At 41.5% G+C, this 19,999-nt stretch overlaps 1 protein-coding gene across 3 annotated transcripts in view; it reads left to right on the top strand.

Annotated features, from left to right (window-relative positions):
- The window catches only part of pnpla6 (patatin-like phospholipase domain containing 6), a 224,248-nt gene that overhangs the window by 121,422 nt on the left and 82,827 nt on the right, over nucleotides 1–19,999 (top strand). For all 3 annotated transcript variants that reach the window (XM_034187299.1, XM_034187301.1, XM_034187298.1), the window contains exons 23-27: nucleotides 565–628; nucleotides 3,212–3,380; nucleotides 3,498–3,680; nucleotides 12,914–13,032; nucleotides 18,511–18,667. In XM_034187299.1, the coding sequence (XP_034043190.1) occupies nucleotides 565–628; nucleotides 3,212–3,380; nucleotides 3,498–3,680; nucleotides 12,914–13,032; nucleotides 18,511–18,667 (692 nt within the window). The remainder of the gene's footprint in view (nucleotides 1–564; nucleotides 629–3,211; nucleotides 3,381–3,497; nucleotides 3,681–12,913; nucleotides 13,033–18,510; nucleotides 18,668–19,999) is intronic.

The following is a 19,999-nucleotide window of genomic DNA, read 5'->3' as shown; positions in this document are numbered from 1 at the left end:
ATTTTCGATTTTTGAGACATATTGCTTTAAGTTTTCTGTCTTGAGGCTTTGATGTCTTCCTTGGTCTACCAGTATGTTTGCCTTTAACAACCTTCCCATGTTGTTTGTATTTGGTCCAGAGTTTAGACACAGCTGACTGTGAACAACCAATATCTTTTGCAACATTGCGTGATGATTTACCCTATTTTAAGAGTTTGATAATCCTCTCCTTTGTTTCAATTGACATCTCTCGTGTTGGAGCCATGATTCATGTCAGTCCACTTGGTGCAACAGCTCTCCAAAGTAACCGTTACTGACTGCCACAATTTTTTTTTCTTGATTTCTTATAGTGTTTCTTAAAGCCAGAAAGTAGCCATTTGAAATTACTTTAGTTTTGTGTCATGTCTGTGATCTGCTTTTTTTCTACAAAATTAAACTGAATGAACATCCTCTGAGGCCGGTGATTCCATAATTATTGCCAGGGGTTGTATTATGAAGGTTACATACTGAATTGTAATGTTTTCCAGTGTGTATTTCAGTTTGCTTTGCTTATAGAATTTTGAATGCTCTCTGTTTGCTGTGTAGGACCCACTCTGCTTTTAACAAGTGATATAATCAGAGAGCGACTGGGTGCATCTGCTTTGGACAGGTCAGTTTGAGATTCATGGAAATGTCTATTTTTATTTGTATTTATGTCTATTTTTTTTCCGAATGAATGTGTTACCCTGACACTGTGCAAATTCTGTGAGATTTCATCCTTTAAAAGACAAGTTCACTGCTTTTTAACTCAGTCAAGTCTCTGGGTGTGTCACTCACCTTTGCTAGTTGTGGGCTCCATCTTAACGATCTATTTGCACAGTCTAACGCACATAGTGCAAGTGCATTTGGGTCATGTCCAACTCCACAGTGCTATTTAAACAGCTCAAAGTACAAAGTAGGGTGTGGCATGCAAAGGGGATGCATTTAATTACTTAGTCATGGGTGTGCTGTGTTTTGAGCATAATCTTGAAAAAAACAGAGTGTCGTCCATCATCCTCTTTACAAGCCAGAGTTTGCAAGAAAACTGGCATCCTTCTGTTTAATAAGCAGACTCAAGAGTCAGATTTTCTGGTGACTTAAGGGTTCTGCATGCATGCCTTAAAGTGCTCCAGCAGAGAGCAGCCATCAAAGCTTCCTAGGTTCCAAGGTTCCTCACTTTGTCGGTGTGATGTTTTATGTGTGTCCATTAGCTTTTAGTTTTATTTTGTTATGTGGTTATTTTCAATTCACTTTAGTTGTGTACACAAGCAGAGTGCATGTGTGTTGTGAACCAGACTACCAGACCAACTTTGTGCTGGACTTTAGACCAGGTTTTTGGTGCTCCATAATGCAAACAATTTCTGCTACCATATGATAGCAATCCACCAGCATTTCGCTCTAATATACCTAGGAATGGGTATTGAAAACCAGTTCCTGTTAAGAATGTGTAAGGAATGATTCGATCCACTGACATCAATAGCCTTTGTGCTTAACGATTTCCTTATTGGTTCTTCCACATTACGCCGGAAATAGCTGGTAGAGATACCTTTGGACCACCAGGAAATGAGATTAGCTGCACAATCAGTGGGTCCGAGTCTGATGATTTACCCAGATTGACAACAAATATGAGGAAATTAAGTACTTTTATGGATTTTTTTGTGTGGTTTCTTGAGGCATTTTGTGAATGCAGTTAAGTGCACCTGTGAAATAATCAAACACTCTTCTTCTGTGGTGCTTATGACAGCTGGCATCTTTATAATTCTGTTCTATGAGTTCTAGGATTTCAATGCAACATTCTGAGTGATACACAGAATGTTGCATTGCTGCCACATTCTGTGTATCACTCTGTTATAGTAGTACTAAATTCTCTCGAGTCCAGTGTCTTTCAAGTATTTAAAAAGTCAACACTTCCCCCTCCCACTTTAATGTAATCTTTATTAACCAAGTTAGTCCCATTGAGATCAAGATCTCTTTTATAAGGGAGACCTGGACAATTATAGTTTCCAATTCACCTAACCTGCTGATCCTATGTCTAAAATACTTCCAACAGAAACTTCTTTCAGGCCTATTCTTCTAAATACTGAGAGAAGCTCTTGCCTTTCTCTGGAATATTTATTACAATATACATGGGCATCCCTAATCACCAAAACAGTGTTCTAAATGAGGTCTTGCCAACTCCTGGATGAACCTGTCACAGAGATCTAGGATCCAGTGACTAATTTCATATTTATTTACTTTAAGACTCAATAAAATGTTGTTGAAATAGAAAACCTGTAAAGCCTACTTTTTGTACACAGAAAATTCACAGGCAGAATTGATGGAATTGATAAAGATTGGATTGATAAACAGAATTGATAACGGCATCGATATCAATAAAGTTTGTCAAATCAGAGAAATCCTATTTTTGAAAAAGTTTATGAAAATGACATAAAGTAGTGGCAGTAGAGCACAAGCAGAAGAGCTCTGAATTAATTCAAAACTTAGATTTTCCCACATTCAAAATTGCAGTGTATCTACTAAGGCATTTGTGCATTTCATGATTACTCACCATGTATCCTGCTGATGATATTATGAAATGAGTAACGGGACTACTTACTTTGTGCTACATGTGTGCTAACCAAACTGACTGCTGCTAACTTCTAACACTGATACAGGGTTGATTATAAACCAGTATTTCAGTATATTAGAAAAAAAAATAAGATGAATTAATTGTTTGTTTCAGTAACAGGTCAGTGATTCAGTACAGTGCTGTTTTGAGTGTGCAGTGGGAGTTTATAGCTCCGGGGATGGCTGCAATGTTGTGGAGGTGATGCTCTGGTGGTTAAGCGTTGGGCTTGAGACCAGAGGATCCTTGGTTCAAATCTCAGCCTCACCGGAAAATCACTAAGGGCCCTTGGGCAAGGTCCTTAATCCCCTAGTTGCTCCCGGTGTGTAGTGAGTACCTTGTATGGCAGCACCCTGACATCGGGGTGAATGTGAGGCATTATTGTAAAGCACTTTGATCGTCTGATGCAGATTGAAAAACACTATATAAATGCAGTCCATTTGCCATTTTCCTGAACTTAATTTTCAAAAAAGGCAGCATTCATCAGAGGCGAGTACAACACTCAGAGGCTTGATTGCTACCCTCTGAGTCAGGGTTGCAACAAAGGAAATTTATCTCTTAAAACACTTGTCAGTGTCCTATGTTTCACTTTTTCCTTTGATCTTCCAGCATCCACGAGTATCGTCTGTCCGGCTGGCTGGCCCAGCAGGAGGACATCAATCGTATTGTTCTGTATCAGACTGACAACAGCATGACCCCATGGACTCAGCGCTGTATCCGCCAGGCCGACTGCATCCTGATTGTGGGCCTGGGTGACCAGGAGCCTACGCTGGGAGAGGTGTGTATGTGTGCAAATTTAGGAGTGAAGAAGGGAAATAACATCTGACCTTTCAAACACAATTACTTTTACTCTCTCCAACCCTCTCCTATTTGTCCCACTTTGGTTCTCCTTCAGCTGGAGCAGATGCTGGAGAACACAGCAGTTCGGGCTCTGAAGCAACTGATTCTATTACACAGAGAGGATGGTCCAGGCCCTTCCAGGACAGTGGAGTGGCTCAACATGCGCAGCTGGTGCTCTGGGCATCTACACCTCAAGTGTCCCCGCAGAGTCTTCTCCAGACGGAGTCCTACTAGACTGGTATCAAACTTTGAATGCTTGCTGTTCATTGCAACCTGCATGGAATTTTAAACCTATAGTCATACGAGCGTATATTTGGAAAATGTATGGTTTCCACAATCCATAAACCCTATGATAGCCTGATAATCTGTCCAGAGTAGAACTCACCTTCCCCAGTGTGTGCTGAGACTCCTAATGAGATAAACAGAGCAGTATGGACAGATGGTTGGATTGTTTGTGTATCTTCAGTCTCCATAGAAACTCTTATTGAAGCAGTACCCAGTAAATTTGTTGTTACAGGGGAAACTCCTGGATTTTTCAACCTGGGCCCTGTTCTTAGATGTTTTTGGTTTCAACTATTCGATCCAGTAATACTCCAATGCTAGTACTATCATTAGCTAATCAATTTTATAATGTAAGCCTATGGGGGAACAACCTGGTCTCATGGCAAGTCGTGATTCAGCAGCACGAAATATACTCGTACATTAATCTTTTGGTTCGTGATATTGTAATTAAAAGTGCCTCATTTTTGTCACAGCAGCATGAATTCATTCTAATTCATTCCAAGATGGCTGCACGAAATTAAAAGTGAAGTGGGGGGTTGGGGATGGTTATGGTTAGGGTGGGGGGAAGAAGGAGGATTAGGTTATGGTTATGGTTAAGGTTAGGGTTGGGGGTAGCAGTAGGGTTAGTAATAATGAGTTTAAAAAAAAAAAACCTCGTCACGAAAATTTGACTCATTTCGTGACGGTAGCGCGAAAAAAAACGTGAGACTGGGCTGTGGGGGAACCAAAAACCTCAAACTAAACCTCTTTTTGCTACTACAAAATAGGTGAAAATGTCTGTAGAAGTACATACGTGTGTATATATATATATATATATATATATATATATATACATATACATACGAGGTCTGTCAAAGTATAGGTCCTTTTTATTTTTTTCAAAAACTATATGGATTTCATTCATATGTTTTTACGTCAGACATGCTTGAACCCTCGTGCGCATGCGTGAGTTTTTCCACGCCTGTCGGTGACGTCATTCGCCTGTGAGCACTCCTTGTGGGAGGAGTCGTCCAGCCCCTCGTCGGAATTCCTTTGAGAAGTTGCTGAGAGACTGGCGCGTTGTTTGATCAAAATTTTTTCTAAACTTGTGAGACACATCGAAGTGGACACGGTTCGAAAAATTAAGCTGGTTTTCAGTGAAAATTTTAACGGCTGATGAGAGATTTTGAGGTGATTCTGTCGCTTTAAGGACTTCCCACGGTGCGAGACGTCGCTCAGTGCTCTCAGCCGCCGTCGTCAGCCTGTTCAAGCTGAAAACCTCCACATTTCAGGCTCTATTGATCCAGGACGTCGTGAGAGAACAGAGAAGTTTCAGAAGAAGTCGGTTTCAGCATTTTATCCGGATATTCCACTGTTAAAGGAGATTTTTTTAATGAAAGACGTGCGGACGGGTCCGCGCGTCGGGACGCAGCCGCCGCGACGCTCCGCCACAGGAAAAACACCTCTGTTGGAAGCCTTAAGGACAAGTTGGAACATGTCCTGCTGTTAAACATTTCTCATATACTCACTCCACTGAAAGCCATCAAAAGCCGCCTGGATTTTACAAATGGTTATCAACACGGAGGTGTTTTTCCTGTGCCGCCGCACCGCGTCGGCTGCGTCCCGTCCGCACGTCTTTCATTAAAAAAATCTCCTTTAACAGTGGAATATCCAGATAAAATGCTGAAACCGACTTCTTCTGAAACTTCTCTGTTCTCTCACGACGTCCTGGATCAATAGAGCCTGAAATGTGGAGGTTTTCAGCTTGAACAGGCTGACGACGGCGGCTGAGAGCGCTGAGCGACGTCTCGCACCGTGGGAAGTCCTTAAAGTGACAGAATCACCTCAAAATCTCTCATCAGCCGTTAAAATTTTCACTGAAAACCAGCTTAATTTTTCGAACCGTGTCCACTTCGATGTGTCTCACAGGTTTAGAAAAAATTTTGATCAAACAACGCGCCAGTCTCTCAGCAACTTCTCAGACAAAGGAATTCCGACGAGGGGCTGGACGACTCCTCCCACAAGGAGTGCTCACAGGCGAATGACGTCACCGACAGGCGTGGAAAAACTCACGCATGCGCACGAGGGTTCAAGCATGTCTGACGTAAAAACATGTGAATGAAATCCATATAGTTTTTGAAAAAAATAAAAAGGACCTATACTTTATTGACAGCCCTCGTATATATATATATATATATATATTCAGAAAGTATTCACAGCACTTCACTTTTTCCACTTTTTGTCATGTTACAGCCTTATTCCAAAATGGACTAAATTCATTTTTTTTCACCTCAAATGGCCCGCAGACTTTTTTTCACCGTAGGCATGCAAAGTAGTCCTGTGCCCTGAGAACACAGAGCCCAGGCCAGTACATAGGTTTTAATTAGGTCAGATAGGTAGGGAGGTGCTTGTCCGTGAATAATTTTAATGGTTAATAGCAGAAACTTGAAATCTGACTTCACAGGAACTGGAAGCCAGTGAAGAGATGTTAAACTGGGTTTAATGTGCTTGAACTTTCTGCTTCCTGTCAAGATTCTGGCAGCAGCATTTTGAACCAATTGGAGACCCCTAATGCTGGGCTGTGGTAAAACAGAAAATAGAACATTGCAGTAGTCCATTCTAGAAGAGACAAATTCATGGCTCTAGGTCTCAGCATCAGCTATAGACAGGATGGCACGAGTCTTCGCTATGTTTCGCAAGTGGAAGAAAGCAGTCTTCGTAATATCTCTAATGTATAGGTCAAAGGACAGCATGGGATCAAAAATCACCCCAAGGTTCCTCACTTTGTCGGTGTGATGTATGATACACGAGCCTAGGTTAAGCGTTAGCTTGTCAAACTGATGCCGATGTCTCGCTGGACCAAGAACCATCATTTCGATCTTATCTGAGTTTAACAGTAAGAAATTACTAGACATCCAGCTTTTCATTAACGCAAGGCAATCCTCTGAGGACCACAATGAAAGGGGTAGTGGCTGGACTAAGGCATGCTGGGATATATTTAACCTAATGTCATCTATTTTCTTCCCAAAGTAATCTAAGAAGTCTTGCACTGTAAAAGGAGAGCAACTTACAGGTGCTTGTCCGTGAATAAGTGTTGCCATCATGTCGAATGGGAACTTTGAATTATGCTTGTTTTTGTTGATCAAATCAGAGTAATAGGCCCGCTTTGTAGCCAGTAGTGCATGCTTGTAGTATAGAATAGATCACGCCGTGCGAGGTGGAATACTTCTAGTTTAGAACCACGCCATTTTTGTTCTAGACTTCTAGACTTATGCTTGAGGCCACATAAGTAATCACTGAATCAAGGTGAGTGTGTTGGGGGTGGTTTTAATGTAGGTGAAGCAATCATGTTGAGTGTGGTTGTGAGCACTGAGTTTAAGCTGTCCACAAGACTACTGAATGGTTATTTTCCAAGTTCAATTGTAGTTGAAGAGTTGATGTGTCTCTTTGATGATAAATAAGGTTCTCGTTCCAGTAAACAAGGCAGTAAGACTGTAAACTTAATAAGTGAGTGATCTGAGACCACTGATGCAAGATACATGATGTCAATATATGTGACAGAGATGCCATTAATGAGGACCAAGTCCAGGGTATCTCCAGTAATGTGTGTCAAACCCTGAGTTCATTGCTGGAATCCTAATACATCTATAATGTCCATGAGACAAACACCTCAAATTTATCTAAGAAATCAGAATATGGCCGCGCCATATCATTTTGTAGCCGATGACGCATTTCCTCTCAGAATTTGTTTGATGAAACCATTCTCTCATCGCTTCCAGAATCAGAGAAATCACAGAGAACTTATCTACAGCTATAGGTTGTCTTGTGCTCATTGTGTGGTGGAGATTGCATTTGAAATCTTGTTATTTATAATAAGACACACATTGACATGCAGTGTCAAAATTTTCTTTGCACACTGGCACGCAGCCGCACACAGTTCGCTCACATTTTCCAACAGTTTATGACGATTTTACTCAGTGGCACACAAGATTGCATACCACTGCAAGGATCAAATTTGTGCAAGTGCCAAGGTGCCTTAAGGCCCTTTTCCCCAATTGCTCAGTTTAGAGGGACAGCCAGCTCTAGCAAGAGTCCTGGTGGATCTGAACTTCTTCCATTTACCGATGATGGAGGCCACTGTGTTCATTGGGACCTTCAAAGGAGCATAAATGTTTCTGTACCCTTCCCCAGATTTTTGCCTCAAGAGAATCCTGTCTCAGAGGTCTACAGACAATTTCTTTGACTTCATGCTTGGTTTGTGTTCTGACATGCACTGTCAACTGTGGTACCTTATATGTAGACAGGTGTATGCCTTTCCAAATCATGTCCAATCAACTGAATTTACCCCAGGTGGACTCCAATTAAGCTGTAGAAACATCTGTCTATTATCAGTGGAAACAGGATGCACCTGAGCTCAATTTTGAGTTTCATGGCAGAGGCTGTGAATACTTATGTACACGTTATTTCTGAATTTGTTTTGTCTGTTTTGCAAAAATCTAAAAAAAAAAAAAAAAATACATTGTCATTGGGGGATATTGTGTGTGGAAGTCTGAGGAAAAATGAATTTCAACCATTTTGGAATAATGCTGTAACATAATAAAGTGTGTAAAATGTGAAGTGCTGTGAATACTTTCCGGATGCACTGTGTATTTAGAGAGAGAGAGCGAGCAGGTTGCTTACTGCAAAAGAAGCAGGCCTGCCAATTTGTCTGTTTCTCAAGCTTGTTCACACCAAGGAACACTTAACTAATTCTTTCTGTCTATTAGACTTTGGAGTCATTGAGAAACAGTTTGAGAAACACGTTTCATTTAGAATACAACCCCAGTTCCAATGAAGTTGGGACGTTGTGTAAAATGTAAAAACAGAATACAATGATTTGCAAATCCTCTTCAACCTATATTCATTTGAAAAGACAAGATATTTAATGTTCAAACTGATAAACTTTGTTGTTTTTGTGCAAATATTTGCTCATTTTGAAATGGATGGCTGCAACACGTTTCAAAAAAGCTGGGACAGTGGCAACAAAATACTGGGAAATTGATGAATGCTCAAAGAACACCTGTTTGGAACATTCCACAGGTGAACAGGTTATTTGGAAACAGGCAAGTGTCATGATTGGGTATAAAAGGAGCATCCCCAAAAGGCTCAGCTGCATGAAAAAACAGACCAACAGTTTAAGAGCAATGTTTCTCAATGTTCGTTTGCAAGGAATTTAGGGATTCCATCATCTACAGTCCATAATATAATCAGAGGATTCAGAGAATTGGGGGAGCTTTCTATATGTAAGTGGCAAGGCCGAAAATCAACACTAAATGCCCGTGACCTTCGATCCCTCAGGCGGGACTGCATTAAAAGCCGACATCATTGTGTAAAGGATCTTACCGCATGGGCTCAGGAACACTTCAGTGCAAATTAAAACTCTACATGCAAAGTGAAAGTTGCACATCAACAACATCCAGAAACGCCGCCACCTTCTCTGGGCCTGAGCTCATTTGAAATGGACAGACGCAAAGTGGAAAAGGGTGCTGTGGTCTGATGAGTACACATTTCAAATTGTTTTTGGAAATCATGGATGCCTTGTCCGCCGGACAAAAGAGGAAGAAGAACATCCAGATTGTTACCAGCGCAAAGTTCAAAAGCCAGCATCTGTGATGGTATGGGGATGTGTTTGTGCCCATGGCATGGGCAACTTACACATCTGTGATGGCACCATCAATGCTGAAAGGTCCATCCAGGTTTTGGAGCAACACATGCTGCCATCCAAGCAACATCTTTGTCAGGGACGTCCCTGCTTATTTCAGCAAAACAATGCCGAGCCACATTCTGCACGTGTTACAACAGCGTGACTTCGTAGTAAAATAGTGCAGGTACTAGACTAGCCTGCCTGCAGTCCAGACCTGTCACCCATTGAAAATATGTGGTGCATTATGAAGCACAAAATACGACAATGGAGACCCTGGACTGTTGAACAACTGAAGTTGTACATCAAGCAAGAATGGGAAACAATTCCACCTACAAAGCTTTAACAATTAGTGTCCTCAGTTCCCAAATGCTTGTTGAGTGTTGTTAGAAGGAAAGGTGATGTAACACAGTGGTAAACATACCACTGTCCCAGCTTTTTTGAAACGTGTTGCAGCCATCCATTTCAAAATGATGAAATATTTGCACAAAAACAAAGTTTATCAGTTTGAACATTAAATATCTTGTCTTTGTGTTGTATTCAATTGAATATAGGTTGAAGAGGATTTGCAAATCATTGTATTCTGTTTTTACATTTTACACAACGTCCCACCTTCATTGGAATTGGGGTTGTATGATATTCATTTAAAATGTGATCATTTACCAATGTACTCATGGTATGCGGTCTTTGATAAAATGTTGTGTGGGCCGCTGAAGAGGAGGTACTGCTGGCCCACTACCACCAGAGGGCGCCCTGCTTGGAGTGCGGGCTCCAAGCACAAGAGGGCGCCAGACCCAGAGGAGGTGACAGCTGTCACTCATTACTCCAGCTGTCACTCATCTACACCACCATATAAGCCGGACTGCAACTCCACCTCCCCGCCGAGAAATCGACTACCAGTACTAAGGTAATTTCTCTGCTGACTGACACATTGTGTAACCAACTGAACTTCTGTTGCAGCCGTTTTCCTGAAGTGTTTCCTTGTCTGGAGGATTGGCGTTTTGGTGTGACAGTGACGGCTTCACCTCGCACCCCGTCCCAGACAAGTGGTTGATCAGGAGCTGCACGAGTGTGTGTGATTTGGAGGTGGAGGTGCTCCCTCCTAACGGTGTCTGGACTGTTAATTACTGAGTGTGCGGACTCACACTCACACATTATCTTTCTGTTTTCTGCCAGCAGTACCAGGGTCGACAGCCGAAGACAGAGGCCACCTGGGGACTCGGGACTTGGCGGCTCCGGTGTTCTTCAGGCCGTTGGTGGTGGAGGCCGTGTGGGACGCGGCTTCTCTCTCGTCGGGCGTCTTCTATCTTCGAGCCTGCCCACACGTCACCTGGTGTTTATTGACTGTGAACATTAAGACACGTTTCGTTGTGTAATATCACAACATTAAATTGTTACCTTTTGGCTTACTCATTGTCCGTTCATTTGCGCCCCCTGTTGTGGGTCCGTGCTACGACACCTTCCCAACATAAAATCTGGAATATGTACACCTGAATTTGAATCCTCCTCATGCTACTTGTGCCTTGGACAAGATATTTAATCTGCATTTGCTCAGTCAACCCAGCTGTAAACGTGGGTGCTTGCCTTGGCTGGGGAAGTAAATATGAGGCATCATTGTAACACGCTTTGAGCATCAGTATATCTAATATATAAAGCTGTCCGCATGTGTGTGCACTATGTATAGCCACAGTAATTAAGCAATCCACACCAAACATTAAATCACGACCTGCTCACTGGAGCCCTTACTTTCGTACTTAACGTGGTACTCAGGACAGGTAGCAAGCATCACCCTTTACTTACTATGTAATAGCAGCTGGCTCGGATGCACTTTAAGTACAATCTGAACAGGCCAGACTTTACTTGGGCCAGTTAAAGCACGCTTTTTTCAATTAAAATGTACCTGCTGTGTACGGCATGCCAGAGCATTGCAGTGATATGACATGCTATCACCTTTTATCATCATTCACTTGATTCTCATGAATGTCACAAATTGCTCTATGGAAATGAATGAGGGTTCGGCCGATAGTCGAACCTCTGATTGAAGAGGAACAATGCGGTTTCCATTCTGGTTGTGGAACAGTCGACCTGTGTAAAGTCACACAGGTGAGGTTGTGCTGAAAAAAATGACACCAAACAAGGCAAGGTAAACAGTTTTTTTTTTTTTTAGGTAAATATTGAAGGTAAAACCAAAAGTAGTCAAAAACACCCCAAAATAGCCAAGACTCCAGAGGGTTAAGCAATCCACACCAAATTTGCTGTGGTGACTGGGGGCACCAAGGGGAGGTCAGTGGGGCCCTTAAGTTGAAAGCGCACGTGTACAAACACACACACACATGGTCAGCCTTATATATTAGAATCAAGACCCGCTCACTGCAGCCCTTAGTTTCACAGTTCACACGGTACTCAGGCCAGGTGGCGAGCATCACACTTTTCTTACTACGTAATAGCGGCTGGCTAGGGTGGACTTTAATTACAATCCAAATGCGCCAGTGCGCACCACGTGTGAGTTAAAGCGTGCATTTTTTTTTTTTACTTAAAATTTACCTGCTGTGTACAGCATGCAAACTGTCAATGTGCCTCGCAAGAAGTAGGGGGGCGTTAGGTTATAAACCACAAATGCTAAACAGATGAAATGTAATAGAGCTGGGAAACACGTGCAGAGACACTGAGAACATTATATATCCCACAGCATTGTAGTGATATGACATGCTGTCACCTTTTTATTATCATTCACTTGAATCTCATGAATGTCACAAATAGCTCTATGAAAATTAATGATGACAACATACACACAGTGCAATACAACTTACTACACCTTAACTAAAGTGACATGACGTATGAAATGACATGACTAAAATTCTTCTATATTACTCGTGTGTAGAGCGGGTAACTCAACTAGTCGCTATATAAACCTCACCACCAAAATGTCACAGGCTTGACATATCTAATATATAAAGCTGACCATGCGTGTGTATTTGCTATGCACAGCCACAGTAATTAAGCAATCGATACCAAACTTCCTGTGGTGACTTAACCTGAACTAAAGTGACATGAAATAGAAAATGACATGGCTAAAATTCTTCTCTATTACCTGTGTGTAGAACAGGCAACTCAGTTAGTTTGGAATATAAGTTAATGGCACAACCCCCCTGGTGAGGTCAGAGGGCAGCGACCATGACTTACTTTTTCTTGGTCAAATCAGGTCCTGTTCGAATGTCACTGAGTACACAAAAACTACTTCCTCTACGGTATACTGCTAATGCAACAAGAGCTAGTGGTCCTTCAAGACAGATGTCTTTTTTCCCCACCCCAGTTTATTTCTTTTTCTGAGATACTGACATGAAATAATTGTTAACTGTGATACAGGCTGATCTCATTATCAGTCTGTATTCTCTAAACACAGAATCAGGAGCTGATTATCTGATACATCAGAAGGACATCATGCATGAACAGTGCTCATTTGTTGCTCAACAGTAACATGGTGTTCTTTCATTTACTGTATGTTCATGGTTTGTGTGTGTTCGGTACAGAGGGAATTATATGAGAAAGTGTTTGAGAAAACGGCAGACAAACACAGCGACTTCTCTCGGCTGGCCCGAGTGCTGACTGGAAACAGCATTGCTCTTGTGCTGGGAGGAGGTGGAGCCAGGTGAGTATCGTGACCACAAAGATTTGCCTCATACTGCAATACAGCGATCTAATTTGGAAACATATATGGCTAAATCCTGTCCAATATAGTATTTAAAATTAGAGAACTACACTGGAAAATCTTACATCGCATTTACCTGACAAACGTGCTTATTTCCAAATTCATAGATGTAGATCCCAAATGCTGCTTTTGTGGAAAGGAAGAAGAGTCAATAATACATCTATTGTATGAGTGTAAGTTCAGAAGATATTTGGCTTAATCTGGAGTTACTCGTTTACAGTAAAACCAATCACAGAATTAAAATAGCAGATCATAATGTAATAACCTCCTTAATGAAAATATACAATATTTAGTAAACCTACTGTATGTATTACTTGGCAAATATCATATACACAAAGCTAAATTCAGTCAATCAAAACCCCTTCTCAAACTATGGATAATTGAAATCAACACCAACATTAAAACTTTAAATAACATACCAAACAAAAAAGCAATAAAGACAATAAATCTATTAAAGTACTTCGGGTCAGTCTTTGTCCATGCTGATGTCTGTGTTGTATCATACAGTAGTGTTCAGAATAATAGTAGTGCTGTGTGACTAAAAAGATTAATCCAGGTTTTGAGTATATTTCTTATTGTTACATGGGAAACAAGGCACCAGTAGATTCAGTAGATTCTCACAAATCCAACAAGACCAAGCATTCATGATATGCACACTCTTAAGGCTATGAAATTGGGCTATTAGTAAAAAAAAGTAGAAAAGGTGGTGTTCACAATAATAGTAGTGTGGCATTCAGTCAGTGAGTTCATCAATTTTGTGGAACAAACAGGTGTGAATCAGGTGTCCTCTATGTAAGGATGAAGCCAGCACCTGTTGAACATGCTTTTCTCTTTGAAAGCCTGAGGAAAATGGGACGTTCAAGACATTGTTCAGAAGAACAGCGTAGTTTGATTAAAAAGTTGATTGGAGAGGGGAAAACGTATACGCAGGTGCAAAAAATTATAGGCTTTTCATCTACAACGATCTCCGGTGCTTTAAAATGGACAAAAAACCAGAGACGCATGGAAAAAAAACGAAAAAAAAAACCATCAAAATGGATAGAAGAATAACCAGAATGGCAAAGGCTCACCCACTGATCAGCTCCAGGATGATCAAAGACAGTCTGGAGTTACCTGTAAGTGCTGTGACAGTTAGAAGATGCCTGTGTGAAGCTAATTTATTTGCAAGAATCCCCCGCAAAGTCCCTCTGTTAAATAAAAGACATATGCAGAAGAGGTTACAATTTGCCAAAGAACACATCAACTGGCCTAAAGAGAAATGGAGGAATATTTTGTGGACTGATGAGAGTAAAATTGTTCTTTTTGGGTCCAAGGGTTGCAGACAGTTTGTGAGACGACCCCCAAACTCTGAATTCAAGCCACAGTTTACAGTGAAGACAGTGAAGCATGGCGGTGCAAGCATCATGATATGGGCATGTTTCTCCTACTATGGTGTTGGGCCTATATATCGCATACCAGGTATCATGGATCTGTTTGGATATGTCAAAATACTTGAAGATGTCATGTTGCCTTATGCTGAAGAGGACATACCCTTGAAATGGTTGTTTCAACAAGACAATGACCCCAAGCACACTAGTAAACGAGCAAAATCTTGGTTCCAAACCAACAAAATTAATGCCTCGCAGATGTGAAGAAATCATGAAAAACTGTGGTTATACAACTAAATACTAGTTTAGTGATTCACAGGATTGCTAAAAAAGCAGTTTGAAGATAATAGTTTTGAGTTTATAGCGTCAACAGCAGATGCTACTATTATTGTGAACACCCCCTTTTCTACTTTTTTTACTAATAGCCCAATTCCATAGTGTCAAGGCATGGCACAAATCGGGTGGACACAACTGCAGACTGTCACAACAGATGTGGTTAGAATCAGGTTTAATTGTTGAGACAGGCAGGGATTCAGCACACAGGTGGTCCAGCAGCGACGGCAAAGGTACAGACAGACGTGAGGCTGAGGCTTTGTTCAAAAAACAGGCTGTGGTCAAAAAACACGGCGTGGAGGTAATCAGAGGCAAAGACAAGGTTGAGGGCAAAACAAGGTCAGATACCGGCAGGCTGATCGAGACGTGAGAGCTGGAAAGTGAAGTACATTCAACAATCGAGCAAGAGACTGTGAGGGCTTAAATAACTGGTGATGTAATTAGTAGAACAAGACACAGGTGTCAGTGAAGGTTCTGGAAGGGGGCGTGACCAGGGAAGACAAAGGTAAGTGCAAGAGAGTGAAGGCAGGAAAACACAGTGGAGTGATGAAAGTAACAAAGGCACGTGAGCAAGTGCAAGAGCGGGATTGAGTGAAAATACAGAGCAGACAGAAAGTACTTAGACAGGCATGAAGGAAACATTGAAATATGAACAAAGCTAAAACCGAATAATATATTGACCAGACTGACCCATATCAAAGTATAAGAATACAAGCAACAACTGATGAGCAAAAAATAAACAAACTAAAACCAGTGACCAAACAAAATATACTCAAAATATAAATGCAACACTTTTGGTTTTGCTCCCATTTTGTATGAGATGAACTCAAAGATCTAAAACTTTTTCCACATACACAATATCACCATTTCCCTCAAATATTGTTCACAAACCAGTCTAAATCTGTGATAGTGAGCACTTCTCCTTTGCTGAGATAATCCATCCCACCTCACAGGTGTGCCATATCAAGATGCTGATTAGACACCATGATTAGTGCACAGGTGGTTCTGGACCTTCTGAAATGGCAAACACCACAAAAAACAGTGACATTTATTTAATTGGTTTACGAGAAATTAATCCGTTAACAAGTCTGAAACAGCTGCCTACAATTAGACATGTACTACAAAGATTTCACGAACTTCTCCAACAGTGTAAATCAGTCAGAAATGCAAGTCATGAAACTGTGGATGAACTGTTTGTAGTATGGGATAAGGCTGCTATTCCAACAGTGCTAAAGAAACATGCAATAGAAAAACTTGAGAAGGTGCACAATACATGGCTCCTGTTGAGGAAGAACAAAGCGAGAAACACTCAAACCCAGCAGCTCAGAGAAACAAACTTCAGACAGCAGCTAGACTTGCTGTTTGATATTGCGCATATGGATGCAACAGCCAAAATCAAGATCACTGAAGACCAAGAATTCCTCGCTGATCAACGTGGAAACTTTGCATTACTAGGTGAAAGTAACTGCCAGACAGAAAATACGAGGTCTGTCCGTAAAGTATCGTACCTTTTTATTTTTTTCAAAAACTATATGGATTTCATTCATATGTTTTTACGTCAGACATGCTTGAACCCTCGTGCGCATGCGTGAGTTTTTCCACGCCTGTCGGTGACGTCATTCGCCTGTGAGCACGCCTTGTGGAAGGAGTGGTCCCGCCCCCTCGTCAGATTTTCATTGTCTGGAAATGGCGGAATGAAAAGGACTTTTTTAGAGGACAAGTTGGGACATGTCTATCTCGGCTTTCAGTGCTTACCAGCCCAGTGAGTATAAAAGAACTTGTGGAGAGCTGGACATGTCCCAACTTGTCCTCTAACACTCCGAAACGGAGGTGTTCCTTTGTCTCGCTTCATCAGCGAATCGGTCGTGACGCGCGAAGCCTCCGCGCGGCTTTCCATGACAAAATCTCTTGTTAAAAGTGAAATCTGCCGGAAAATGGCTGATGTCCAGGTCTTGTGATAACCAGAGAAAGAGCACACGACGGTCTCGTATCCACAGAGCCATCAGCTTAGAAATGATCCAGTGGTTTGTGCCGCATCGTCGCAGCCCGCAGCGCGGCGCACCGACCGTCCTTTAAAGGGGTCCTTAAACCTGTAGTTAAAGTCCTTATTCTCTGTGAAGCCCGTAAAATTTTCACTGAAAGCCAGATAAATTTTTCGAATGGTTTCCAGGTGCCAGTCTCTAACAGCTTCTGAAAAAATTCTGATGGAAAAAAAGTCCTTTTCATTCCGCCATTTCCAGACAATGAAAATCTGACGAGGGGGCGGGACCACTCCTTCCACAAGGCGTGCTCACAGGCGAATGACGTCACCGACAGGCGTGGAAAAACTCACGCATGCGCACGAGGGTTCAAGCATGTCTGACGTAAAAACATATGAATGAAATCCATATAGTTTTTGAAAAAAATAAAAAGGTACGATACTTTACGGACAGACCTCGTATGGATACAAATACTAAGAGTTCTAAAACTTCAGATGATGAATACCAACCATATACAGTTAAAGTGAAGTCAACAAAAGCAGATGTGCAAAAGAACAACACACCAGCTGTTCGATGTGAATGTGACAAGTTCTCTGGATCGCAACAAAACTACAGATCGAGAAGCAGTACGGCTGATGGTTCCTATTTCTGCAGCTCTAGGACATGATCCAGCTGCACTTTCTCTTTCACGCAGCACTATCCAGAGGGCAAGGAAGCAAACCAGGAGTAAACTTGCTAAGTCTGTCAGGGATGAATTTTCTCCATCTTATCCTTTGGTTGTTCATTGGAATGGCAAGATACTACCAGAAATATTTGGAAGGGGAAATGTTAAAAGGTTGCCTGTGCTTGTGTCTGGAGATGGCAATGAAAAGCTGCTTGGGGTTCCTAAGGTGGCATCTGGAACAGGTGAGAATGACTCCAAGGCAGTTTATGATTTGCTAGAGGAATGGCAGCTGACAAGATAAAGTTCAAGCATTATGTTTTGACACAACCTCTGTGAACGCAGGTAGACTGAATGAAGTATGCATTCATCTTGAAAATCAAATTGGGCATGAACTTGTTGACTTGTTGCCATCATATACTGGAACTGATCTTGTCTAAGACCTTTGCTGTATGTTGTGGACCATCAAGTTCACCAGATACTCCACTGTTTAAAAGGTTTAAAGATATTTGGGACAACATTGACACACAGAAATTCTCATGTTTAACACTGAATACTTATTGTGTACTTTTGTGTAGTTCTTTTATACTGACCCATAATTATGAAATTACAGTGGTGTTGAGCACCGTCTTCTAATAGGAATTTTAAGATAACATTTCTTCTGAACAGTACTATTGGCAAATGTAAAAAAAAAAAATGAGAGGGTGCCTTGCCCTATAGCTTGAAAATTTTTTTGACATATATACATGGGCCACCCTAACCAACACATTTCCAGTCCTGACCTGACCTATTTGTAAATTTGAGGGAAGGTATGAAAGAAAAAATGGCAGCCATAGTGATGCTGTTTTAATACTTGATCTAAAGCAGGAGGGCATGTCATGGTCCATGGAGGTCCATCAATCTGTCGGTTTTCCCTTCAGCCAGTCAATCAGTCGGCGATTTCACTGATGAAATTCAGCTGCTGAGTATGGTCACATTTGGCCATGCCAGAATGAAAATAATAAGGTTCAAATTGTTGAATACGTAGGTAAGGGTACAGGAGCCCTTGTATAATGCTGCTTTATTTTCCCTTTTTCAGAGGCTGCTCTCATGTGGGTGTCATCAAAGCTATGGAGGAAGCAGGAATTCCAATTGACATTGTGGGCGGTACCTCGATCGGATCATTCATTGGTGCCCTGTATGCTGAGGAGAGGAGTGCTGTTCGAACCAAACAGAGGGCCAGAGAGTGGTCTAATGTACAGTGCACACCTGTCATCCATTCAGTTCTGACATCCCTTATGTTGAAGAAAATACATTCCTGGTCAGAATTATCATCACCCAGTATATTATGTAGAGCAGGTCACTTACGAGGTCTATTAGAAAAGTATCCGACCTTATTATTTTTTTCAAAAACCATATGGATTTGAATCACGTGTGATTGCGTCAGACAAGCTTGAACCTTCGTGCGCATGCGTGAGTTTTTTCACGCCTGTCGGTTGCGTCATTCGCCTGTGAACAGGCTTTGAGTGAGGAGTGGTCCAGCCCCCTCATCGTTGTTTCATTGCCAGGAAATTATGGAATGATTTGGGCTTTTTTTTCCATCAGAATTTTTTCAGAAACTGTTAGAGACTGGCAGCTGGAAACCATTAGAAAAATTTATCTGGCTTTCGATGAAAATGTTACGGGCTTGGTAGAGAATAAGGAGTGTTACTGTCGCTTTAAGGATGGCCCCCAGCGGCTGTGGGGCGCGCCGTGCTCTGAAGCCGCCATCAACAGGCTGAACGACCATTTCATTTCTAAACGGATGGCTGTCTGGATCCGTGACCATCGTGTGCCATTTCTCTGGTTATCACAAGAGCTGGACATCAACCATTTTCCGGCAATTCATCCTCAATTTTTCCTCAGTTCATGTGCAATTAATCCTCTCCCCAGTGGGACCGGGCCCTTAGATAATATCCATATCCTATCAATGTTCTGTTTGGCACCGTTTATCCTTGACCCAAAATACACAAGCATATCAAACGGCAAATGTTAGCTGTCCTCAGTTGCACGCACACAGGGCGTTTTGTTTTGTTCTGCATTCTGCTGCGAGCAGGTGCTTCATTTTTTACACATGTACAGAGATGGTGGCGGAAGACATCAAAAACAATACTCTTGTCACTCATGGTAATGACAACATGACAACTAAACTGAGTAAACCAATTGAACTACAAAACACAATAAATCAATAACACTAACAACACTGTTAAACTAAACATGAACCACAATAACATTTAAAACCTAACTCTCATGGTGCATTGCAGCACAATGTCCATTGTTTACTGATTAGGTAAAATTGCAATTTTTTCCAAAAATCTTGTCTTGTCATGTCTTGTCAACTTTCCTTTATCACAGTGTTCATCCTTGACCCAAAATACCTAAGCATATCAAACAGCAAGTGTCAGCTGTCCCCGGTTTCTGCTTGATGAAAGCCATACACATGCGCAATGATGATTTCATATAGTGAAAATAAGAATACACACAATGGACATGTGACACAATTATTTGCAGTTTTTCATTTATTTACATGAAATTATGAATTTCACAGC

This window comes from Thalassophryne amazonica, chromosome 15, assembly GCF_902500255.1.
Source record: "Thalassophryne amazonica chromosome 15, fThaAma1.1, whole genome shotgun sequence".
NCBI classification, from domain to species: Eukaryota; Metazoa; Chordata; class Actinopteri; order Batrachoidiformes; family Batrachoididae; genus Thalassophryne; species Thalassophryne amazonica.
This window is presented reverse-complemented; position numbering and strand designations above follow the sequence as displayed.